Source organism: Neolamprologus brichardi, chromosome 12, assembly GCF_056152115.1.
Source record: "Neolamprologus brichardi isolate AB-2024 chromosome 12, ASM5615211v1, whole genome shotgun sequence".
NCBI classification, from domain to species: Eukaryota; Metazoa; Chordata; class Actinopteri; order Cichliformes; family Cichlidae; genus Neolamprologus; species Neolamprologus brichardi.
This window is the reverse complement of record NC_142115.1, coordinates 32,692,501-32,718,718: the sequence shown is the minus strand read 5'-3', so window position 1 is coordinate 32,718,718 and position 26,218 is coordinate 32,692,501. Positions and strand designations below refer to the sequence as shown.

Below are 26,218 nucleotides of genomic sequence, written 5' to 3'. Positions count from 1 at the left end.
GGGTCACTTGTAAATCTCTGAATTCAGAGTTCGTTCTCTGCCACCCCATTTTCACATGTCCAAGACTATGAGAAACTCAGTTAACCTCAGTTGTTCCCATGGTTGTTGTATTATTTATTCAATTCAATTTGAATCGTGCCAAATCACAACAACAATTGCTTCACGGCAGTTCATATTGTAAGGACCAATATAACCCTAAAATAATACAGGGAAGACTATAACAATCAGATTAAGAGCATCGCTTGACAACAGTTGGAAGAAAAAACTCTTTTAACAGGAAGAAAATTTCTGGCTGTATTTTCAATTTTACTAAATAAAATAATTTAAGTCATTTTTGGGGGGAGTCAAAGTCTAAAGTTTTTAAGTTGTCAAAGTCAAGGAGCTCCTAAGGCGTCAACTATCACTTCAATGTAACAGTGTCTCTGTGTAAAACAATGACAGATAGATGGATGGATTTTTATTAAAAACACTCTGCTGATATCTGATTCGCCATTTGATAAGTGAGATCTGAGTGTTTTTGTGGGAGCCTGAGGTGAGGATGCTGCTCTGTTATCCTCCCGTTTTTTTTGTTTGTTTTTTGTGACAGATCTCAAAAGAAGATCAGCTGGGCAGACAGATGGTACGGATAGTAGCTACGTGTGTTTATTTTTTTAACCGTAGCCTCAGCTCACACAGCTCAGATAATGAATGCATTAAGCAGCCAGTGTTCGGATGAACCTCCTCGTGTGCAAAGTTTTTTGTGTCTGTTAATATCTGTACTCTGAGGAGTCAGTAGACTCTCCAGTGACTCTCCAGTAACTGGGGCTAAGTGTATCTCCTGGGGTCCTACTTCCTCTGAAATATTGACTTGCCAACACACACACACTCGGAGCATCTTTTTCCATTACACAGTGCTTCTGTTTTCATTGCTGCAGTGATCTTCTGTGGAAAGAGCAATGTATACTTCTCAAATACCCAAACCACTCTGTTACCAACATTTTTTCCACTCATATTTCTGGATAGTTTCACTGAGAACAGTTATAGATAATATGGTGATCTCTGCAGCTCTGAGTGAGCACAGAAGCCCCGCCCATCACCTCTTCAAATCTTCTGTTTTCAAGGGGCAGCCAGTCAGAAGAGAGTTGATGTAAAAGGGAGGGGGGGAGTACCAAGGTCCACTGTAAGATGGATAAGGATCATACTGAGCTGTGAATCATGCAGATCGACTCAAGCACAGTCCAGTAATTGATACAGGGCTAAAAATAAAGCGATTAGCTTATCTTTTCTATTGAGGTTTCTTAAAACTATAAAACACTACTGAGTTTGTTATTTTAATTAGAGGTTGGCTAAAATGTTAATTACTAAAGAAAAGATATAACTGAAGTAGGTAGGGTAGCTACTTTTGAAGTTAGTTAAGCTGCTCCCATATTACCTCAAACTCAAAGTTTTACGGCTTCTTTTTCTTTCAGCCATAACGCCTCTTTTTGTTTCTTTCATTTTCCCATACAGTTGAGAAAATTTAATCAGTAAGAATTTGCGTGGGAAACCCACAAAAGGGAACATATAAAATATTGTGATAGCTAAATGATGACTCAAGACGAGATCGTGCCAAGATGAGAACTGCTTGCAATTTCTGTGAGCTGACATTGAACAATGTTTTCCTTCTCTCACCCCAACCGGTCGCAGCAGATGGCCCCGCCCCTCCCTGAGCCTGGTTCTGCTGGAGGTTTCTTCCTGTTAAAAGGGAGTTTTTCCTTCCCACTGTCGCCAAAGTGCTTGCTCATAGGGGGTCATATGATTGTTGGGTTTTTCTCTGTATCTATTGTTGTAGAATCTACTGTACAATATAAAGCGCCTTGAGGCGACTGTTGTTGTGATTTGGCGCTATATAAATAAAACTGAATTGAATTGAATGTTGAGCTTCCTCGTGAGCATCCAAACTAAGTAGACAGACATCATCCACCCACCCCTACTTGCCATGTCTTCATATCAATGACTTTTACTGTAAAGCCGGCCTAGTGGGACAAATTCTTCAAAGCTCCTTTATTTTTAATCGTGAGTTAAAACCAGGCAAGGTCAAAGCTGAGACTGTGAAGTGTGTGTCAGTGTGCCAGCAGCATCCATTTTGCAGGACAAACAGCAAGGACATGCTCCCGGAGAGGAAAATCCCAGTGCCTTTGGTCTACATTTAATCGCTGGTCATTTGTAAAGTCCATTCATCACACGCTTCCCGACAAAGACCACTGATGGACCTGTGTGGTTTCTCGCATTCAGAGCCTCTTCTAGTGTTTCATCATTTATCACAGCTTAAAAGCTTGAAGTTATGTGAAAAATGTGAATAAACGTTGTATTTATAGTGTTGCAGATGGTTATTTAAATGTTATTTAATTGACCGTGAAGATAGCTCGCCTTTTATTTAGGAATTAAATTGTCAGAGTCAGAGTTGTTGACCAGCAGCTCAGATCTAATCTCTTAATAGCTTGTGTGTGTATGACTGTGTGAGAGATGGAGTACTGCAAACTAGCAATTTGTATGTCAATCTCTATGTTATAATTGCAAGAAAAATAAGGATTTGAGTCCAACTTGGACATAACACATCTCTATCCAGTTGTTATTAAACACATTGGATTTCAAGTTATGTGGGGTGGAAAAGTAAGTTAAATGGTAAATGGACTGATTCTTATATAGCGCTTTTCTACTCTCCCGGAGTACTCAAAGCACTCTACATAACATGCCACATTCACCCAATCACACCCATTCTCACAAGCACTTTCTCTATACATAGTGTTTTCTAAGTACATTCACACACATCCACACTCCGAAGGATGCTTGACATGCAGACTGGAGGAGCCAGGGATCGAACCACCAACCTTCTCATCAAAACTTTTATTTATCTATTTTTTTTACCATCATAACAGACAGGAGAAATTTATGACAATTCACCCCAACAAAATTGTTTCATCAGTATTTATGGGATGTCTTAAGGGCCCTCTTCAGGTGTTCAGCTGTTCAAAAAATTTACTGCAGGCTTGGCCAAATCGAGGCTTCAAGGGCCGGTGTCCTGCGGGTTTTAGATCTCACGCTGGGTCAGCACACCTGAGTCAAATGATTAGTTCATTATCAGGCCTCTGGAGAACTTCTAGACATGTTGAGGAGCTAATTTAGCCATTTAAACCAGCTGTGTTGGATTAAGGAAACATCTTAAACCTGCAGGACACCGGCCCTCGAGGCCTGGAGTTCCCCCACCCCTGTTATTGGTTTGTTTATGTGCTTTTTGTCTTGTAGCATTAGCTTCTCCCCCTTTTCATGTTATTGAACTGACCAATCAATGGAAAGAGTAAACTTTGTCAGCCATCAGAGTTTGTATGCCTTTATTTGAATAAAGGCTCGAGTTTGTCAGTCATTGAGACTTTTCCTGCCAATTTTGGTTCTTCTGGGTAGAGTTAAGGAATTTACCCACTTGGGGACCATTGCTACTATTCTCTGATGCTTCTCTGTCAGGGTGGTGAATATTTCAGAGCTTCCCAAGGCTTGTTTGGCACTGCTGCCAACCAGTGACCATCTGCACTGTGACGAGTTCTTCATTTTAGGAGTTGAGCAGGGGACACATGGCTCATTGTGTACGTGTGTTCTTATGTTGTACAGTAACATTCATGACCAAAGTCCGGACCTGACTTTAACTGCAATGACCTGTACACATTAACAGGCTATTTGTGGTGCAAGCAAAATGTGTGGGTCGAGGAGTTCATGTTAGAAAAAAGTTGTTATCAGATAGGAATAGTCAGAAATGATTGTCTTGATAGAGAGACTCTGACGAGCTTTTATGTTGCAAGACAAGACTCGATGTTGTGTAGCAAATATGTTTTTTTTCACCCTCAATAACTATGACTAAAAAAAACTATTAATACAATAATAAAATATTGATATTTTATATTGCATGATCGTTTAAAAGAGCATGAATGAACCAGTGAGCATGCATATTTTAAATAGAGCTGAAACAATATTTAGCTGTTAACCTGAATTTATTATGTCAGCATTACTAAGGCATAACTACATTGTTGACATCATAACTACTATTTTCACTTTATTACCTATCTCTGATTTGATATCGTTCCCTGCTGCTGTTTGTGTAGCAGTGCGGTGCTGACATCATTTAAGGTGCAGTTTATCGAGTGCCAAATCAAACTATCCTCCCTCATCTTTTTTTACTCTGTTTACAGAAGAAACCAAACATCATGGGATCATAAACAGTGAGAAAGGAATTTAGAGTAAAACATTTGTGGTACTAATACTGTCTGTAATATTTTAAATCATTGCATCATAGGTAAAAGAGCTCTATGCACCTCTTTGTTGCAACTTTCCTGCTACTCTATAATTAAGTTCATATAAGTTTTTAATCAGTTACAATAGGATATCTAGAAGATTAATGAGGAAAGGTGTTTTATCCCTATTCTTACAACCCTTCTTCTTGTGGATTTAATTATAATGCCTTACAGAATGGTTAAAATAATCCTCTGATAATCCAACTAATGAGGCTCATTCTCTGATTTAGGAAAATCCCACCTGGCCATTGTCCAGAAGGTGAACAACGAGGGGGAAGGAGATCCTTTCTACGAAGTGTTGGGGTTGGTCACCCTGGAAGACGTCATAGAGGAGATTATCAAATCAGAAATTCTGGATGAATCCGACCTTTACAGTGAGTTTGCTTTTGTTTGTCTTGCTTTATCGCTTTATACTAGACTTAACTTTCAGTTTAAGTAACACTATTAAATCTTTGAAGTATTACTGTTCAACCTTTGGGATGAATACCTGACAAATGTCAGGTTTCTGTTAACTGAATGAAGTGTATATTTCACACACATGTAGATATCCATATTTAGTATACACATTCAGTAATTCGCATACACTCTTATATTGTACGTATATTTATTCATATAATTCTCAGATTTACCCATTCTTATACTTTGCTTGTTCTTATGTTATTGTATTTTTACACACCTCTGTTGCATGTGAAGCTTGCACTCACTCACATGTACTGTACCAGTGTACCTGCACATGTGATGTGACAATAAAAGTGATTTGATTTGATCATTAATAAATGATGCTTCTTCTGTTTTTTTTTGCTCTTCTTAGCTGATAATCGCACGAGGAAAAAGGTGGCACCCAACAAAAACAAGAGAGACTTCTCTGCCTTTAAACATGAGAGTGAATCTAAGGTGAAGATCTCTCCTCAGCTGCTGCTGGCTGCCCATCGTTTCCTGGCTACAGGTGAGAAAGGAAGTGTGGAAACAGGAAATGACACACATTCACTGTCAGTAATCGCAGTGTTACGTGTGCTCAGTAGATTTATGGTAGGCTTCCTTCATTTTCATGGATGTGTTTCAAAAAAACCCATCATAATGTAACTTTATTTTATTTTATCATATGAAATGCACAAAAAACACCTTTGGGATGTCGGTAAGTGAAGGATTCTGTCATGTGACCATCTGACAGGGAAGACAGGTCTATGCATGCAGTGATGAATGATTTATTTACTTTTAGGATCTATTTAAGACCCATCAACATGTCTGCTTGTGCCTGTCATCAGCTCTGGACAGACTCTAGCCAGCTGCATGTAATGCTACCAATGACACACATCTCTTGAGAAGTCATAGGAATCTATCTGCTAAGTGTGTGTTAGCTGATATGAAGCAGTGGCTAACTGCATCTGGCAGTTAGCCACTGCTAGCATGACATAGCACTTCCTTCCCTGGCACACACTGTGGTATTCACGTCTGCTGTGTCTGGAGGCATAACGTCAGTGTCTGCTGACTTAGTTTCTGTTTTCTTTCTGAGGATCTTGGTCTAATGTTGGTTTTTTGATTCATCAAACAGGAATAGTTTTTTCTTGTTGTTCCATTTATCTCTGTAATGTGTTAAAGTTTCCATGTTTATTTGTCATGTTCACATTAATGATTCTTTCCCAGCAGATTTGAGAACATGTCTCTAATGCCTTTGTGCACTGCTGCATTCCTGCAGTATGACTGATGGTCAACAGACATATTTCAGACAGTAGAACGTGCATTATCACATAAAAGCTTCGGTGTGGGTTTAAGGACTAGTAACTGTTAGCTTCACCAGTCTGACGACTTTGTTTTTTGGGTTTTTTAAGGATATTAAAAGCCATTAATAAGTAGACATAAAATGTAAAAGCTACACCTTTGATTTACGAAATCATTGAAAGCACTGAATCCCAGCAACAGCAACAATACAGATGAACACTCTGACTAACTATGTAAACCATAGGGAAAGGAGGTTGTTTGCCTTTCCGATGATGAATTCCAACATTGTCAATATATGCCTCACCTCTCAGTGTGCAGTGACAGCAGCTTTGTTTGCAGTTTGGGTGGGGACCAAAGCACTTACAGCTGAGCTCTGATTGCAACAGCCTGACGGTTGAGAAATCCATGTAAACCAAATATATTTCAACAGTTCTTCTTCTTTCTCATTTACTTAAAAAAAAAAAAAAAAAAAAAAAAAAGAATGCCAAAAAGCAAACAAACAAGGACACCATGCATTAAACATCTCTGCAGCGTTTTTGCTCAATAAACACTTAAACCAAGTGTTTAGTTATCAAAACAATGTATTATTTTATTCAATTTTATTTATTTTTAGTTGAAAAAGTGTTTCAATTGTAGTTACCGTATTTTCCGCACTACAAAGCGCACCTGAATATTAGCCGCACAAGCTAAAATCAGGGGAAAATCCTGTTTTGTACATACATTAGCCGCACCTGACTAAAAGCCGCAGGTGTTTCAATGTTGACTTATCATATGTAAGAGAATATGCACAAAGGGAATTGTCAGTGTAACGGCAACCTTTGGTCCTTCTTTGCCGTTTCTGCAGGATGTAAAGTTTCTGACTCGTGCTGTTGTTAACTAGCTCGGATGCCTTCCGGTAGCAAAAACGAGGCGAAGGAAAAAAGGGGCAAAACATTTATTTTCCTTATAAACCGAAAGGTACAAAACAAATGCCTCTGGTGGGAGCTTTCCTTTATGATACAACAAAAAATAACATTAAAACGGCGACGGTCAAAAAACCGTTGCTCCACATCCTGCTCGCTTAGCTAACCTTTTTACCCACACCCCTCCGCATGCGGGCCAAATACACACCCCCTTAACGACACTTATCAACACTTTACAACAACAGACTAACAAAGCAGGATTAATTTATGGAGCACAGCCGATTACGTTAAAACATAAAATGATCAAGATTATAATAGAAACTTAAAGATCTTGACAAATACTTAAATATGGCATGGACTTGGCTCCAACAGTCAGCAAAGAGATGGCTGTTTGGAGACACACCCCTTTTATTAATATTTTGAAAAACCGGTTATGGGTACATATTTGCATAACTTTTTAGGTATATGCACAAGTAGCGGTAATTACAAGTACCAAACATGTACTGTGCTTCATAAATGAGTAACAAATGCAGTACATAACAATAACCTACAGCACACCAGAAAAATAGATTCGGACTACCTTTTAGGCTCAGGTGCAGTGACGCTTTAACAAGAAGAAAAGTCAGTCATTCACCACCATCTTTCTCTTCTTCCTGCGCCCTAAAACCACCAGAGTCCTCTTCTCCAGTGTCGGAAACGAACAGGCTCAGGATGGCTTCGTCATCCACTGTCAGCTTCTCTCCTTCATTGTCACTTTCAAAACCAAACAAATCCTCCTTGTCAGTGTCAGAGTCGAACACCCTCAGAAGGGCCGTGGCGCTGTCCTCCTCTCCATCATGCAGTCCAGCCCTTCGAAATCCGTTGGTGATCATGGATGTTTTCACACTTTTCCACGCTGTCAGAATCCACCGGTGGAGTTGAGCATAACTTGCTTTTCGCAAGTTTATCGCCGCTCGTCATCCACGCCTCCCGCTGAATACGTAGCGCTACTTTGAAGTTTGTTTTTCGCGCTACTTGTACGGCACTATGTTGCCTGGCGGATGGACATGTGACCAACATACCACTCTTGAACCCCGATACTGTGTGTCTGATCACATGCCCTTCCGCCAGGCAACGTAGTGCCGTACAACAGCGGAACAAACAAAACAAATCGTCTTACGATATGACAAAAATCATGGACAATCCATAGAAAAGCCGCACCTGACTAAAAGCCGCAGGGTTCAAAGCTTGTGCAAAAAGTAGCGGCTTATAGCCCGACAATTACGGTAATTCAACTATTCAAAAGCTAACATTATTTTAAAAACAATCCTTTGACAAAAATGTGTCGCAAAAACAAATCTTATTAGATTGTTGGACCATGAAAAAAATGTAATTATCAATTCATCCTTACCTGAATAATCTTTAAACCTTACAGCTGTCACCAGGCGTTAAGAGCCACACATGGGTAACACAATAGTGTTATATTGTGTTTGTTTGTCTGCAGTTTCAGAATTGTTGATTTTCATTTAAGTACATCTGGATCCTTTAATTGAATAGTTGGTGGCCTACCTACTGACAACGTAACATATGATACACCTTAAACTCAGCTTGAGTAACCTGTGTTTTCATTATGTCCTCGCTGGACTGTAAATTATAGGTTGGCCTAACGTGTGGATGAAATTAAACCAACACTGTTTAATTTCATGTTTACTATTTTAAGAAATGCCTTGGTCAGTTTTAGTCAGACTATATACTTAAGAGTACTTACATTAAAATAAAAAAAATGTGGCTTTTAGTCTTCACTAATAAATGGTGTAAAATATCTGTTGTTCTGCTTTTTCTCTTTCGGCAGAGGTGAGCTTGTTCAGCCCATCTCAGATTTCAGACAAGGTGCTGCTGCGAATCCTGCGTCACCCCGATGTGATCCAGGAGATCAAGTTCAATGAGAACGATAAGCGGTCGTCCCATCACTACATCTACCAAAGGGGCAAGCCGGCCGACTACTTCCTTCTCATCCTGCAGGTACTCAGTGATTCAGGGGAATACACGTGTATTTGACTCCTTTGTTGCTTCAGGCTAGATTTGGAAAAATGGTTGGTCCGAATCCACAAATCTGTAGTTGCTCACTCTGCTGTCAGATATTTGCTTTGAACTCTTCATTCACAGCACAGCACTAGGATTGTTTTGCATTTTGTTTAGCTGTTGTGTCAGAAAGACCTCAGAAGTACCTGTTGCTGAAGGAAACTGTGGTGTGTTCTATATGACGAGAGTTTTATCAGCAGATAGCATTTGTTGAATGAAAATATTGTATATGTTTACTTGATTAACAATTAAATTAATTATTAATGATGATTAATTAAGCTAGCTGTTCATCTCTGTAGTTAGGCTTAGAAGAAAAAAAATTTGCCCAAAGCTTTAAAAATGCTTTTACCGTTTAACATTTAAACAACATCTTCACATCAGTGGCGGGAAAAAGAAACGCAGCAGAGACATACGATTCCCTTACCTACGCATAAGCTGCTACGTTCACGGCACACCTGCAGTAACAGGAGACGAAACATGAACCGCACGGTTGAAAACTTCCAAATTTTCCGATGCTTTTCATCCAGATTTTCGTGTTTTCAGTCTCATCGCCATAGATCTGTAAAATCAAGCTTTCCATTCAGTCTGCTTCAATTAACATTTGTTTCAATTCAAGCTTGGTACTGTAATAAGATGGCACTGTGGCAACAAGGGAGCTTCTGAGATTCCTACTCTCCTAAATAATTTATTGTTGACTACAACCGGTGTGGTTCCAAAGTGGAAGCATTTAGGGACAGAGCAGGTTGCCAAATGCTGAGGATTCATCATTTACACTGCAGAGTCTCAAACCTCCTCTGGCGTTAACATTAGCCCACATGCTTCATTTCTGGATTTCCTGTAGGTGTGATGTTTAGATGACTCTACTTTTATCCACAGTGGGAATGTATTGCCATATTACCGTCTGTAATTCAGTAGGAATTATAAATAGTGACCTAATAATCAGGTTTGATTGATTAAAAGGGTGAAAAGAAGATTTCACAGTGCAGTGACCTCGGGCAGACAAGCGGTGCCGGTAGTAGGGCTGCATTGGGGTCCTAGATGACGTGCATTATATGCTTGAAGGAACTGATTACATCACAAACTCGCTGCTGTCAGATTGCTTCAATACACCAATCCCAAAACTGACATAGACACACCCATTTCAACTTGAAAACCACCTCCCTCTACACGTCCATACTGTAGCGCACAAAAAAGTAACTTGCCCTGATTTTGCACATCTGCTGCACTCACTCTGTGTACATATAGACGTGCACTCAAATCCCAAAGGGTGGGAAAACTACGCTTCATTGTCTTAATGTCACTCTTTCACACACACATATTTCCCAGAGATCGTTTATGTCATTGTTCCCAAACAGTCATTAGCAGGGTTCACTAATCCAGAGATCTATTTCAGCTTTCTCCCCTCCATTCTCCTCTGTGAGATTTTCCCGGTGGGAGGCCGGATACTTTTGTGGACCCCACATGTGGAATAAGTCGGTGGCATTTACTGTAAGCCACGGGGGCTTACAATTTTCCACCTCTGGTTTCTGCATAGAAAGATACCACAGAAGCCTCTAACTAGGGACCAAGCAGTAATGCTGAACCCACAGTACACAGTACAGTACTTTTTTAATGTGTGCAAACACAAAACAGAGATTTGTGAAGTTTGATGGGTTGCCTCAAGCTACCAAAAAAAAAAGAAAATCCAGGGATATGGATTTGGAAAGAGCTGAGATTACTTAACCTACAACATCCACACTAAAACACGGGCAGGTGCAAGCAAAAGAAAAAAAATGGCTTGCACTCGCCGGGGTTCCGCTTTAATTTATTTATTGCCCAAATAACACATTGTGACACATCGGACTTTCCTGGCTCGAGCCTTCATTAAGCAATACAGAGTACATAACACCAGATTCTATAGTTGATCCCAGACACACTATATAAAAGCGGGACATAGGAGATCACCCACCGATCTGTGAAGTCCCATTTTGAAGTCTTGAGCTGCCATAATGGTTTTCTGAAACCAGATGCAGCAAGCGAGGAGTTGGTCTGATTGAGAAACCAAGGATATTACGTGTTCATGTGGTCATGACTTGCCAGTCTCAGCGTAGGTCTGGCCTAAAGCATGCTGTGCTTTATTGTCTACTTTGCTGCAAATGGGACCAAAGTTTAGAAAATGAACATTGTGCTATACTAAATAAGACTTGCAATTAACATTTGAGACTTTAAACTCATGGAAATGTTTTACTGAGATTATAAAGCAAGTGAGAGACAGTCATTTTATTGTCTTTGCAACTTAAGGAGTTGCAAAGACAATAATGTGTGCTAGGGATGCACCGATACCGATACTGGTATCGGGTATCGGGGCTGATACTGTAAAATGTGTGTGTACTCATACTCATAAAAGTTAACCGATACCATGAACCGATACTAACTTATTTCATTAATCAGAGGGTGGCTGGTCATTTCTGTTGTAGTTTTTTAGATTGGCCACTAGGGGGACATTTCGCGCTAAACAGGCACAAGGTTAGGCGAGTGAGACTGGCAGCTCCAGATAAAAAAGAGAAACTGGAGGCTGCTGTAGCTAGGCAAAACAAAATGTCAGCAGTGTGGACCGGAACAGCCAACTTTAACTCAGGTTTTGGAAAAGCGATGAAAAATGTCAAGAGAAAATCCACGGGCAGTTTAAATAACAGAGGCTCTGACTCATTTTATCGCTCTGGATGACCAGCCAATGCCGGCCGTGGAAAACATAGCATAGCATAGTATAGCATAGCATAGCATAGCATACTCGAGCTGCGATATGAAATTCCCAACCGCCCATTATTATTCTGAAAGCTCGAGACGGTGCCAATAGTTCAGTGGTATTTTGTTAAATTACAATGTGGAGACTCTGCAATAATTTAACAGAAGTGCTTATTTTTCACTTGAAATTTTTTTGTGGTCATTTTTATTAGGATTTTATTTTTTATCGGCAGAGAATAAAATAAAACCTGTCTTCCAATTCATTGCATTTGTGTGTGTGTGTGTGTGTGTGTGTGTGTGTGTGTGTGTGTGTGGTAGAAGTATCGTTTTATGTACTCTGTATCGGCAAGTACTCATATCCAAGTATCGGTATCGTATCGGTTTGTAAAAATTGGTATCGTTGCATCCCTAATGTGTGCCTTTTAGCTTGTTTCAGTCACAAGGCTGTAAAATAAAGTGGCAGAAACTGCAGTTCCCTTAATGGCCACTTGAAGTGAGCCCTAAATGCGAGGTCCCATTGACTGCCATATTAAAATAGGTTGTCCATGAAGTTTGCTTTTGTGTGTAAAATTCTACTATTTTATTATTGTTCTTCAGCAGTTCATACGACTTATTGACCAAGCCCACTCCCCTTAGCCGATAACCATCTTCTTATCCAAATATGGTCTTTTCTGACTTCAAAAAGCAGAGTCCAAAGACAGTTTGTGACGTCTTTAGATAAGGGGACAAATACTTTTAATAAATCTCTGCTTGTTTTCATAGATTGACTCACTGCACATACTTTGAACTGTATGTTTATGTGCAGATGTTAGAGTTTTATTTAAAATTTTTTACTCTTATGTTTACATCAACATCCAGTGTGCGGTTGACTCGTGAGAATAAAAAACCTCAGATATGATAATTCGCTGCACTTGTTCCACTCCTTTTATAGGGTCCACATGATTACTTTGCATATGTGTGTGTTTTCCCGGCAGCGATCCTTGCTGTCAGCAGACAGCCTATTTGTTTATGACCCGAGTGATTTATGCGTCTATAAAGATGCTTAGCGATTCTCACAAAACAGTCAGTATCGCAGCCCGAGTCCGACTTCTGTTGTGTTCACAGGGTTCACTCAGCTTTGGGAGATGTGCAGGCATCATCTGAACGTTTTTAGATGGTGTTTTATTTCAAGTATAAATTTTCCTGTTATGTTTTGATGTTGTACAAGAGGTTTGATCGTTTTATTTTTGAGAAATCTCTGTTGTGCATTTGTTTCACGGACAAACTCGTTTCTGAAGTGGACAGAACAAAGACAAAAATGAGATTAAAACAAAAGATAAAATCAGTGTTTTTGACATTATGAAATGTAGACTAGATATCGGTAAGTCATATAAGCACAGTTGCTGTACACGCAGTACATTCCAGGGTAATTACATCACATCATTATTAGAGAGAAGCTCCTTCCTGTTGTGAACAAGAGATGGAAAAATTGAGTCCTGTGAGAATAAGAAATATTCCTGCACTTAAAAGGAGGCTGTGTGTGTGTGTGTGTGTGTGTGTGTGTGTGTGTGTGTGTGTGTGTGTGTGTGTGTGTGTGTGTGTGTGTGTGTGTGTGTGTGTGTGTGTGTGTGTGTGTGTGTGTGTGTGTGTGTGTGTGTGTGTGTGTGTGTGTGTGTGTGTGAGAGCGAGCCTACACCATCGACACGTTAGGCTGGGGTTGAGCTTCTTGTTAGTTGACACTGACTCACGCTGTTAAATCCCGCTGAGGAAATGTTTGTGTGTCTGTGTGTGTGTGTGTGTTTGTATCACAGTGTAAGTGAGTCAATCAGTTTGCACAAACTGTTGCAGGAAACTGTTCAGTTTGACATCAGCAGTTCATTTTATGACAAACACATGCTCACAAACCACTAAACACAAGAGGCTGGCAGGACACACTAGGCCTCGCACGTGAAAGCTCACAACCACAGTCTCCCTCTTACACACACACACACACACACACACACACACACACACACACACACACACACACACACACACACACACACACACACACACACACACACACAATCAATGTCAGGTGGTGTGTGTGTGGTTTGAGGCAGAGCCCCTGCAGGCTTTGTTATAAGTTATTAACAAACCGGTGACAGTGAATCCTCAGACCTCTGCAGGGGCTCTACTGAGCTTCACACAAACACAAATGCAACCTACACAGCAGGAAGGATCCTCAGACAGTGTGGGTCCTTATCGCCTCATTGTGCCTCTGAATCTATTTTCCAGAGTTGTAATAGTCACACAGGATGGCATTTACCTTTCTTTGTGCCTGTAACACACAATTCCACCCCTCCTGTAAGGGATGCCTTCTTGTTTGTGACTAGATGGCTGCAATATTGTTTATTGGTTTTCTCTCTTGTGGGAGACATTATGTTATCCCAGATAGGGCTGTTCGATATAACGATGTATATCGGATGATGATATAAAAACATCTGTTTCATTTTACGCTATCGTTTGTTTCGTGGTGTCTCAAAATAAACTGTTTACGGCAATATTTTTTGATCGTTTTGATGGTCACTGTAGTGGCTATATTAATGTCCTAAAGTTCTCTCTTTCTCTTATATTTAATATAACCACACTACAGACGGACAAGCGCCTGTTTTTATGCGTTGTCGTTAGCAACAACGACGGTAAAACCACCGCGTGTCCGCTTGTTTATTTTCCACATAAACCTTTCACAATAAAGCTCAAGATCCTGTTGAGACTTTTCAAAATAAACTGAATCACGTGAACTAGTATGCAGAGTATTGACGGATGAGAAGCAAAAAAGAGTCGTCAGATGCTAAAAAAAATCAACCTTAGACTCAAACGTTAGAGCAGGCTTTTCCCCGCAGCACGCCGTGTAATAAATACTCACAAAGAAAACGGCGGCCATTACAACTTATGTCTAAAAATGTATAGTTTCACGCATCAGTTGAAACACTCGACTCAGCTACACGACGCCCAGCTGGAAACACGTCACGCAAGTCGAGCTGCCCGAGATTCACAGAATTTACAGAAAATGTTACATTTTTGTAATTTATATCGTTATCGGGACGATAGATGTCTTATATCGGGATATGAGATTTTGGTCATATTGCACAGCCCTAATCCCAGAGTGTAAAAGTAGGAGTGAGGGTGGAGATGGCACCAATGATTTTCCTTGACTATAAGAAACAAAAGCAGGTAGTACAAAAATAAGAGCTAATTAGAAATAAACTGTTGATATACTTCATATTAGGGCTGGGCTATATCATACCGTTCACAGTAATACCGGTGTAATTTTGGGCAACGATAGGAAAATGAAATATCGCGATAGAATATGGGTAAAACGCGCATGCGCACTGCCTATAAGCACATGGCGGCGACGCAGAATGAGAAGAGCGAAAACGGATCGTTAAATGAAACGAATGAACCAGAACTGGTTTGTTAAAATGCTGCAACTTCAGTGGTGTGGAACTGGTTTAGCTTTCGTCCGTCAGATACACAACAAAGCACTATTTTTGGTAGAGCATGCTAGCGGGCCGTCGTTATTACCGTGTTGTTTGGAAAATACGGCACACTTAAAATCAATCCTTTGATTTTTTTTAAAATCTACAGTGCCCCTTATAATCCCGTGTGCCTTATGTATGAATTCTGGTTGTGTTTACTGACCTCGAAACGATTTTATGTACACCGCGCTTGAAAATCTGTCAGATGTTTCAGTACGACTTTGCTAAGCTACGAAGCCGCACCGCTTGATGGATTGTCGGAGCATTACGGCTCCGACAGTACTGTGCTTCAACATAATATTACCGTGTTGTGTGTGTATAACCTCTTTTTAAGTTTTGTGGATATTAAACATGGTTATGCTGAGGATATGTCGACCAGTTTCCACTGGAAATGCCTTTTGGTTAAACTGTCAGTGAGGAATTTGCACTGTTACATTTATATATAACTTTAATGCACATAAAAAACAGCTGCTTGTTTAAGTAAATACATTGATGGGGTTTTTTTGCACTAATAAAGTTGTGGAGTTGTAAAGTGTTTTGTCTAGTGTCAATTATATCGTCAGTTATATCGTTATCGCAAATTTACAAATGTATATTGTGATAAATATTTTTGGTCATATCGCCCTGCCCTACTTCATATTAGGTTTTAATAAATATTCTGCTGTACGAGGGTTATCTCCTGTGGAACTGGCTCCAGATTTGTGTTCAGGAGGCCTCTGTACTTTGAAGATCAGGCTTGAAACTTTCATTTTTGATTAAGCTTACAGTTAGAGCTGCATTGGGTGACTTCTGCCATCCCTTAGTTACGCTGCTATAGACTTAGTTGCTGCGGGGCTTCCCCTGATTTCTGATAAAACGCTTCCGCTCGCCGTGTGTGTATCTGAAACTGCTTCTCTTTCCTGAACCTTAAATATGTCACAGCAGATGGCTGGGAGGGAGGAGGGGCTCCTGTCTGTCTGTCTGTCCTCTAAGGTCCTCAAAATGTTTCTTTAGTGACATCAGGTCCTCATTTCAACTCTGTGCCAGGACATCCTCTCTCACCTTGCTCTCTTAAACCTCTTAATGCTCTGCTGTCACACTTTCACTGACTCCTCCTGCTTCCTTGACACTGCCTTTTTTTCTTTCACTGCCATTGCTATGCTTTGTCACTGAAGTGTTTAGCAGTCGCAGCGCAACATAAATGATCATTCAAGTTCACAAAGATCGGTTTGATGTATAACCTGTCGTTACTGACAAATATCACAGTGCTGATGAGTCCTAACGTGGCCGCTTGAACTTTGGCCAAGACCCACCTACAGTTCAGCAAAAACGCACAACCAGAAAACACACCTACGTTGAACTTTAAGCTGAATAGCTGAACAGCTCAACGTTAGTTAGAAATGAGCACGAGATGTGTCGCTCTGAGGTTTATTACCACCCTCAGAAACTAAAGCAAATTGTGGTGTACTAACACATTGTGTTGTGGGTTTCTTTCTTCTGCAGTAAGGCCCATGTGATGTGTATGTTTATGATTTATGGCCGGTGAGAGCTCCGTGTTGTGACAATTGTTTCTGTTGTCCTTTTGGAAGGACAGGCTCCGTCTCTGAGACAAAGAGAAGTGTGTAACTATTATAGGACACATCCTCTCAAGTATCGCTCGTCAGTCATTCAGGGACTGTGTGTAAAGAAAATTTTAATCAAAGTGGTTTTCATGTATTTGGTGAAAGGACAAGGTGGTAAATATTAACTAGAAAACAAATGAACATAAAAAATTAATCATTGTTAAAACGTTTCACGAATGCTGGATCAGACATTCTAAATTCTGAAGATTTGAAAACTTTCCTTGAATGGTGAAAGTTCCTAAAAGTTACTTTTAGCCTGAGATGGGGTTTAATTTTCAGCTAGTTTCTAAGAAGCTGGCTGAAAATGTACTAGCTGTTTGAAACTAATATTTAGGGGAGAAATATTCAAACCCAATGTTTTCAGCCTTTCTCGCAGGTCTGCTAAATATACACGTGTTTTATGCAGAATTCCCTCATCCACAGCTTGACCGTAATTTCCAGTTTGACGTCTACTAGATTTTTAAATAAAGGTTTAAATAATCGTTTGCTTCACACAGTAACTTGGTCATTTTTACAGTTTTGGTTATTTAAAAAAAGACGATCGGCATGAAAGTGTTTCTGTGCTGCATTCATTTTTACAGTTAGACTCTTAAATGTTTCCCTTGTGTTTTAAAGCAGTGCACCTGCTTACTCCTTGAGCCTTTCTTAAGATCCGTGAAGGACGTCAGAAAGAAAACATTTTGTGCAACAGGGTAGACTGATTCACCTGTGTCAAAGAATTTGATTTAAGGAAGTCCAGTGAGTATCAAGATATGTAAGAGATAAACAGCAGAGAGAAAATAGTTCCTAATAGTACAGAGTGCTCACAACAACATTTAAAGATTTTTTTTTCTGGAAAAATAATGTTACTGCTCTTAAAATGTATTCTCAGTGGTTTGATGGTAAATGGCCTGTATTTGTATAGCGCTTTACTTAGTCCCTAAGGACCCCAAAGCGCTTTACACTACATTCATTCATCCACACATTCACACACTGGTGATGGCAGCTACATTGTAGCCACAGCCACCCTGGGGCGCACTGACAGAGGCGAGGCTGCCGGACACTGGCGCCACCGGGCCCTCTGACCACCACCAGTAAGCAACGGGTGAAGTGTCTTGCCCAAGGACACAACGACCGAGACTGTCGGAGCCGGGGCTCGAACCGGCAACCTTCCGATTACAAGACGAACTGCCAACTCTTGAGCCACGATCGCCCGCAAGGCTATCACCACGTGACCAGCACGAGGCTTCTCACTCATTGTTTTGGGCAGACTAGAGGAGAAAGTCTGAGCTTTTGTCTCATACAGGAGCTTAAGAGGGTTTCGTAATTAAGGTTTGAGACAGTTTTTACTGCAGATCTGACTGAGACTTTTAAGAAAGACTTTCTTCTCATATCCCAAATTGGAAAAAAATGACTTTGTTACCTAATAAACCAGCACTGGTGGACGGCTAATGAAAGTGCCCGGCTCTCATGATGTTTTCATGTCATGACTGTGCTTTTGGTCAGTGCAGATCCAGGAAAACGGGTCTGACCAGAGCACCGGCAGACTTTACACCTCTCGCTTTTGTCCTCTGCCTCCCTCTGTTTCTATTCTTTCTCTCCTCTCTTCCACGTTAACCTCCATTTAAATTAAACACCAACCGTCCAGCAGCGTGTGTGGCTTATGTCGCTCGGAGTCAAGCTTCAGGATGTTTCTATGTGTGTTTCTTTTTTGTTCGGTTTTGTTTTTAGCATGCATATGTTTCAAGCTCACTATTTGACCTTTGCCAGTGTTCACGTACACACAGACACGACTAACATGCCAGGGGATGATTGACATCTTTCACAGCTCTGATATACTTGTAAGAGGCAAAACGCTGGTGGCTGAGCAGGTTTAACAATTTCATTAGCGGTCATAGAAGGAAGTCTCGCTACTGTAAACCTTGTATACTTGTGGGGCAACGGTAGAGGAGTTATTCGAGGGATGTCGAATACTCCTGGTGGTTGTTTGTTTTCTTTTCTGCTTTGCCAGTAAAGGAGAACAGTTATAGGAGGCTTGCAGCGAATGTCCGCTCGTCTTTCAGTAGCGGGTTGTCCTTGATTAAGGCATTCGACCTCCGATTACTCTGCAGGAGCCTGTGGGTGCAGTGAGCAGGTGTGAATGATTCTAACCAGACAAATTTGGACCAAAACATTTTGCCAAAGGGAGTCGTGCCAAGTCAACGTAGCCTTCAAAATAAAGCTAAAATGAAAATTCGCCCACTGAGAGGAAGGATTGTCCTAATTTGGGAAATGTAGTTTGATTTTGCCCCCATCCACCTAAAACATGTTCTTGAAATACAAATTTAATCTAAAAGGTCAAATAGCATTACATGTTAATGTTGGCTTGTAAACTGTAGCATGCAGGCATGTGGGAGTATCCAGGACAAGCCTGAAGGTGCGACTGTACCTGAGACCAGGCACCAAAACATGTTTAACATTAGCACAGCCATTTGATCTCCTACTGTATTTAAGCTACTTTTGACTTCTCCCTTATTCTCAAGGAGTCACCACAGCAGGTAGTGCTGCATATTTAATTCTCTGGATTCATGTCTCCTCCTGGGATCGAACACGTGATCTTTCATTTGTTAGATGCACTAGTGCAAAACTATAATTTGTAGGGTTTTTTAATCACAACTCCCACTGGAATACACTCAGACAGGTCACTGTCAGGACACCCCCACTTCAAAAATAAACTCGTACAACAAATACAAATCAAATACACATACATTTTCTTTAAATGAAACTTTACCAACACCCTCATTCAGTATAAAGGGGGAATTTATGCCTTGATTCAGCCATGAATCCAGCTCAGCTGATTCATCACTGAGCCCAACCGTCACTGGCATCTGATTGCGTCTACAACAAGTCAATACAGCTAATTATCAATCTATTACCAATCAATAACAAAATGATAGCTTTTAAAGCAAATAAAACATAAAGATCCAAATAACCAAATAGCTCGTCTTTGGCATCCATTAAATTGTCACATTTCTTTTTAAGCCACGTGTTTCTTTTGAGAATCACTTGTACTTTGTTGTTGTACTTTCCTCTGTGTAGACCTGAAAAATACATGAGTCTGGCAAAAGTGGGGGGGAGCTGTGATTTTACACTGTAAAAAGTAGCTTCCCATTCTTAGCTGTGTCCCAATTCCTAGGACGCATCCTTCCAAGGACCCGTCCTTCGCGGTCTACGTGGGGCGGGGCCTTTGATGAGCGAATAGGTCGGAAGTGCAAAGCTGTGAAATGGGACGGTCTAGCCTTCAGATTTGCGTCACCAGCTGTGTCGGTGGACTTTAATAAACTCAGCCGTCTGCTCCTTGCTCCGTAATATATAACAGGACATCGGAGTAAATTCTCGACCATCTCACACTAATCAGTTTTCTGTTTGACGTTTATTCAGCTGTGCGAAAACTCTCACCGTCATCTCTTTGTGCTCAAATCTGCTAATCTGCTGCCACTATTTGCAGTTATCCCCAGTAGGGTGATAATTGGTTCACTTGTGTATGACATATGATGGGGTGATGGTTAAAAGCTAGACTTCAGAAAAGCGTCTGCCAATTAAAAAGTCGCACATTGTCTCAGGGATGGGAAAAGGATAAAAATGCTGTGCAGTTTCAGATAAGCTCGAGTCACCCTGTGCTGCAGTTAGCAAGCAAACAAAGTGTCAACTAATTAATCACCTGACAGGTCAGCTGATGATTGGTCCTTTAGATGTTACCCCCTCTGCACCCTCAGTTCCATATGTAACAAATTTAACCCAGTTAACCTCAAATCATGGTTCGTGTGTGTGTGTGTGTGTGTGTGTGTGTGTGTGTGTGTGTGTGTGTGTGTGTGTGTGTGTGTGTGTGTGTGTGTGTGTGTGTGTGTGTGTGTGTGTGTGTGTGTGTGTGTGTGTGTTACTGTTACTGTTTTCTTTCACTCTTTCTCTCATCTGTGTTTATGTTAATCAGCATTTTTATCAATTCAATCACCAGATTAATCATTGAATTATTTGCAGATCAAATAAAGAAGTGGCACAGCAATGATGAAATAGTCTTTTTTGAGAGCAAACAGAGTATTTATTTTAGGAAGAGCGAGACCTCAAAAAGGTAAACAAGGCTAAATATGGATACACGAATCAGGTTGTATGTGGTTGGTGTCCTAATTGTTTCTAGAGCGTTAGGCGAGCCGTGGTGTCGATTTCTGTTCTGATCACTTTTGACATCAGTTGTGAAACGCTTCGGACCGATGTTGTAAGTTTAATTCAGCAGAGAGTTTGTGATTGAAACCGCCCACCTGCTAACTCCAGTGACGGATACACTCTCTCTCCCTCTCATCTCTTGTAACAACAAAGCCAGGTTTCTAAATTGGCACGCTCCCTAAAATAGCACAATGGATGGTTATATCAGATTAATTGTGTTTGTTGGCTGCTCGTGGTGAACCAGGAGGTCTTAAAGGGAAATCCACAGATAATTAAGTTAAAACAATCATTTCTGATTGTTAAGTTTTTATGATTTTGATTGCTGAGTTATTAATATGTGTCTGCAGGTTTTGCATGCTGATGATATGCATTTTTATCCACATAAATCCTTTATAAACTCCTGAAACATGAATGCAAACCTGCATTTTTAGAGCAGTGCTTACCTTCTGTTTTTGGTAAAGTTGACAGTTTATTAATGTCATTTCAACATTAAACTGAAATATTAGCCAAAGACATAAAATATTTTATGGCTGTGCTGTGTTTGGAAGCTTTAAAATCTGCACTTAATCAACACTTAACAGCAAGCTCATTCAGATGTTAGAATTTAAGTCCTAAGCTAATCGTCCTGCTGTATTTGTCACTGCTGTAAGCACGGCCCACCCTCCGTCCTGTTTGCCCATCTCTTTCTTTTGTTGTCCTTTTATTTTACCACCTGTTATGTTTTCATCAGCTCAGTCCATTTGCAGCGGGGTGGGAGGATGGAGTGAAGGAGGGATGGCAGCATGGATTAACTGTGCTGTGTTGTTGCTGCAGTTCACACATTCCAGCAGGACGATCCGGGCCAACTGCCTCCAACACAGAGGCCTCCTTAACCCCCTTCTGTCCTGTCCTCTGTCCTCTTATCCCTCCATCTGCCTCTGTGTGCCCCTAATCTCTCTTCCATATCTCTTTACAAAGAAACTTGTGCTACTCTAACTCCCCTTTCTCTCCATTGCATCACATCCTCCCTCTGCAGACAGCAGCATTGCCAGATGTGTATCATGTTTCAGTGTTTATTGACGTCTGATCAAGCCCAGAGTAAACCTAATTCTTCCCACAAGTGATGCAAAACATCTCCTGAGTATGGTCACTAATAACTACTATACGGCTTTTTCACCTGCTATTGCACCGCCCTCTAGAGGCCAAATTGTATAATTTCACAGAAAAGAAAAGAAAGGTCAGGGCTGCTCAGCAGAAATTATGATCTTCCAGTGCTTTAGGACTTAATTAGGGAAAAGAATTGACTGATTTAACAGAAAGTAAATCATTATCTCCAGTAATATTTTTAATCAAAATGACCAAACATAGCCAGTGAGTCTGTTTTTACATATCAGGAATTCTTCCTTTTTATTGTCATACATGATGGCAAACTGGATAAGGCTTTGAAATATTTGATGGACAAAATCAAAGTAAATTTTTTATTTTTTATTTTTATTTTTAAGGTGCGTCACACACACACACCACTGCTGTGTCGTTATATAACCGACACTGGGGTTAGCGTCTTACCCAAGGACACTACAGCATATGCAAGGACTTCAAATTCAAATTCAAATTATACAGTCACATACACAGTACTATATGCAGTGAAAATACGATAACAGTGACTTGTTAGCCTGTGATTAGCGAGAACAGGGATAATAAGAAATAAATAAATGCCTTTTAAATAAAAACTCTCTCTCCTTCTCTTTCACACATATGTTTAATCAGTTTGCTGAAAGTTTCGTTCTGTCGTGAGGATGTGACCTCGTCTGATATGCACAGCCCCAAAGTGTCCACTACAGAACATTTACTTGAGGCATGTAAATTTTAGAGCCATGTTATGTTTCACTGCATTTATGTCAAAATGAGTAAGATCTTTTGTATTATTTTCATAGAAACATTAGCTTCAGATTAAACGGATAGCTGGAATCTAAGAACATAAATGTTCCGAAATGCTGCGGTCATTTAAATAAAAATAGGTATTTTAAAACATCTATTATGTCTGCCTTAATTTTTCATTGGTTCTGAAATATTGCATGTGGCTCAGCACAAGGCTTGAGGATGAGTTTGCAGAGTAAATCCACATGAACAGAATGAATGACACTGTTGCAGCCTTAACTGTTAAAAAAACATAAGCGTCTGTCTTGATTTTGCAGGGTCGAGTGGAAGTGGAGGCTGGAAATGAGAACATGAAGTTTGAGACCGGACCGTTCTCATACTATGGCATCATGGCACTCAGTGCTCCCACACTGGGTGAGTCCAGAACACATTACTGTATTTCACACACATACAAAGAGCATTACACCAATATCTCAGCTGGTACAGACGGACAGCTTTGCAACATTATTATGTGGCCCAGGATTTCTTTTTAGTGCTTTGTTTTAGTGCGACACAGCATGTTGCTTATCATATGTAGTATATGATAAATAAATTAAATACATTTAACAGCTGAAAGTTCTATTAGTTAGTAGTGTTAGTTAAATAGCAAGAAGGAACCACTACAGAGCAAAGTGTAAACGTTTACAGGGACAAAAAAGAAAAAGCATCTAAAAGTACACAAAGGTACACGGTACTCTTCTTTGGCCCGTCCCCCAAGTTCCTGAAATTCAGTCTTGTTTTTTAAAAAAAACAAAACATACATATAAATGTCACCAATCAGATTCCTGCACTTTATTCCCACCTTGAAGAGGAATTAGAGGTCTTCCAGCCCCACCTGGTGCACAGTTTAAAACATTACAGTTGGCAACTTCAAAGGGCTCGTAAAATACAGTCTGGTGGCAAATTAAAGGAAAAAAAAATAAACCTGTGAAACTATAGCGAGGAGGCTTTTTGGTACCGTGTTTTGTGTTACTGCAAATCGCTGACCTTTTAACTTACATTGAAACGTTTTTAGCTTGTTGGGAGTGGTGTCTTCCAGAATCATAGCACCACCAACATCAGGACACTAGAGGTCACTGAATGTTTTGAGTATGAAAATGATCTCAACCAGTGAATCAGACGGCAGTCTCAGATTTGAGAGCCTCTTAGAGTCAATAAGGGATGCACCAACGTGTGCTGATACCAGTGTTTAAACATCACACCTTGACCAGTGGTGAATGTTATTCCCATGTGACTTTAAGCTCTTTACCACACAATACTTAAACATAAACAAGCACAACTGATTCAGTAACAGATAAATACGATGGGCTCTCTCATTTGCCGATACCGACTGATATATCAATAAATATGGTGAATATTGGCCAATAACAATATTCTATTGACATTTGGTGCCTCTGGAATGAAAACAGTTTAAATTGTTTATTATTCAAAAAAAATGAATGTTATTAAAATTGTTGGCTGGCAGGAGGGAACGTGCAAAGCAGCATGTCAACCATCATGTTTCACAACAGGAAACTGTATGTGTGCGAGTTTCTATTACTGCTTTTTTTCATGCACACAGTCACAAACGTTTTGTGCTTGAGACATTTTCATCGGATTCACATCATTTGTTCATAAACACGTGGTGCACCTCATAGTAACTTATTACATGTTTCATGTTTGAAAAACAAATCTGAAAACTCGCTGTTTGTCATACGTGAACTGCTGGCAAATTAGAAGTAACCACAGGTCACGTACTTCATGTAGCTTAAGAGTTACAAACATGTAATGCACGCTCACGTTTCTCACGTCCCTTCAACAGGAACTATGTCTTCATTTGTACCATGTGTTTCTGCACGTATTCAGCATTAAAAAAATAATGTTCTGGGTTCACGGAGGCCATGGGATACCACATGTATGTGAAAGGAGAAATAACTGCAACAGTGATTGTGAAACAGCTTTGTTGATGATTTTTTCTTTTTTTTTGCCTGTCCCATTTGGCCCGTTGGCCTTGCTGTAATGGTCTATTTGATTCACGTTTTATTGTTTATTTTATTTTATTTTCACTTGTTAAATACGGGACAGACTTGACTGGGGAAAGAAAGGGGAGAAAGAAATGGAAAGAAAAACAGCGGAGAAGAGGGACGGGGATAAAGGGCAAAAAACAAAAAACAACAAAATAAGCAGACAAAAAATACAAATATCGATCACCTGTTGAGAAAGAAAAAAGAGAAAACAAGCAGAAAAAAAAGAGCAATACAATAAACAACATCACGATGATCTATGGGAATATAACAGTAAATACTAAATATTAAACATTATTGTGCAGCACGTAAGATCGACAGCACAGTGTGCTTTGAGGTAGGAGCCAAAAAGGGTGTAATTTGTGTGTGTGAGCACCCGTGTGTACACCTGTGAGCATGAGTGCGCTTGTATTTAAAAGGTTCCTTCATGTAATGATCTGCTAGAGGGTGTGGGGGGGGCCACAGCCCCGTCCTCCAGGGCATGAAGCAGGTATGGAGGAGATCAAGACTCCAGACATCCAGAGGCCCCCAGAACACAAGAGACCAAGGAAGACCAACAGAGGAGCAGCTGAGCCACTGTCCCAGAAAGAGCTGAGGAGAGTCCCAGATGAGGGGTCACCCAGCAGCCACGGAGCAGAAGCCAGGGGGGGGTTGCAGTGACGTGCCCGTGAGCTCCGCCGGCAGCCAGCTGCGCCAGAGTGACCGAGCCCCAGGCCGAGAGGCCGAGGGCACCCCACCCCCAAAGTGTCCCGAGCGAGCCCCAGGCCCCAATAAGCAGCCACCAAGGAGTGAGCCGGTGGGTACCCGGACGCCCATCCCCAGACACAAAGAACCACAAACTGCACCCAGACCCAGGTAGTGTTACCCTTTTCCCTGGGGTGGAGAGAAGCAGACTGCCCCGGCTCGGCAGCAGCGGGGAGGCCCCACTTTCCAGACCCCGATCGGGTGGCCATCTCCTCCTCCTAGCCCCCCTGCTCCGACAGGCCGCAGAGAACGGGGGGGGGGTGAAGACTCCAAACCTCCTTCCGCCCGCTCATATGTAGTGTTGATGCATGTGTGTTCTAAGGTGCATTTAAAACCCAGGAGGGCATGGGGCTACCTGCCAGAGAGCAGCAGGTAAGCGCGTAGCCCCTCCTGATGTCGTTGATGACTTTTGAACTCTCTCCCTTCTATCATGAACTGTAGTTCAGCCCACAAGCTGGACCCAGAAGCAGAGACAATACGCCAAGGTGCACGCAAAATAAACGTTATTTCTAACTAAGGGTGTCCCGGAAGGGTCAAAGGAAAACACGCCGAGTAAATGGGAAACAAAGGGACTGGGAGATAAGCAAC

General features: G+C 40.8%; 1 protein-coding gene across 2 annotated transcripts in view; it reads left to right on the top strand.

The window, feature by feature from the left end:
- cnnm4b (cyclin and CBS domain divalent metal cation transport mediator 4b) overlaps positions 1 to 26,218 on the top strand; it is a 55,275-nt gene that overhangs the window by 15,868 nt on the left and 13,189 nt on the right. For both annotated transcript variants that reach the window (XM_087849406.1, XM_087849407.1), the window contains exons 2-5: positions 4,532 to 4,675; positions 5,113 to 5,247; positions 8,754 to 8,923; positions 23,162 to 23,258. In XM_087849406.1, coding sequence (XP_087705532.1) covers positions 4,532 to 4,675; positions 5,113 to 5,247; positions 8,754 to 8,923; positions 23,162 to 23,258 — 546 coding nt within the window. The remainder of the gene's footprint in view (positions 1 to 4,531; positions 4,676 to 5,112; positions 5,248 to 8,753; positions 8,924 to 23,161; positions 23,259 to 26,218) is intronic.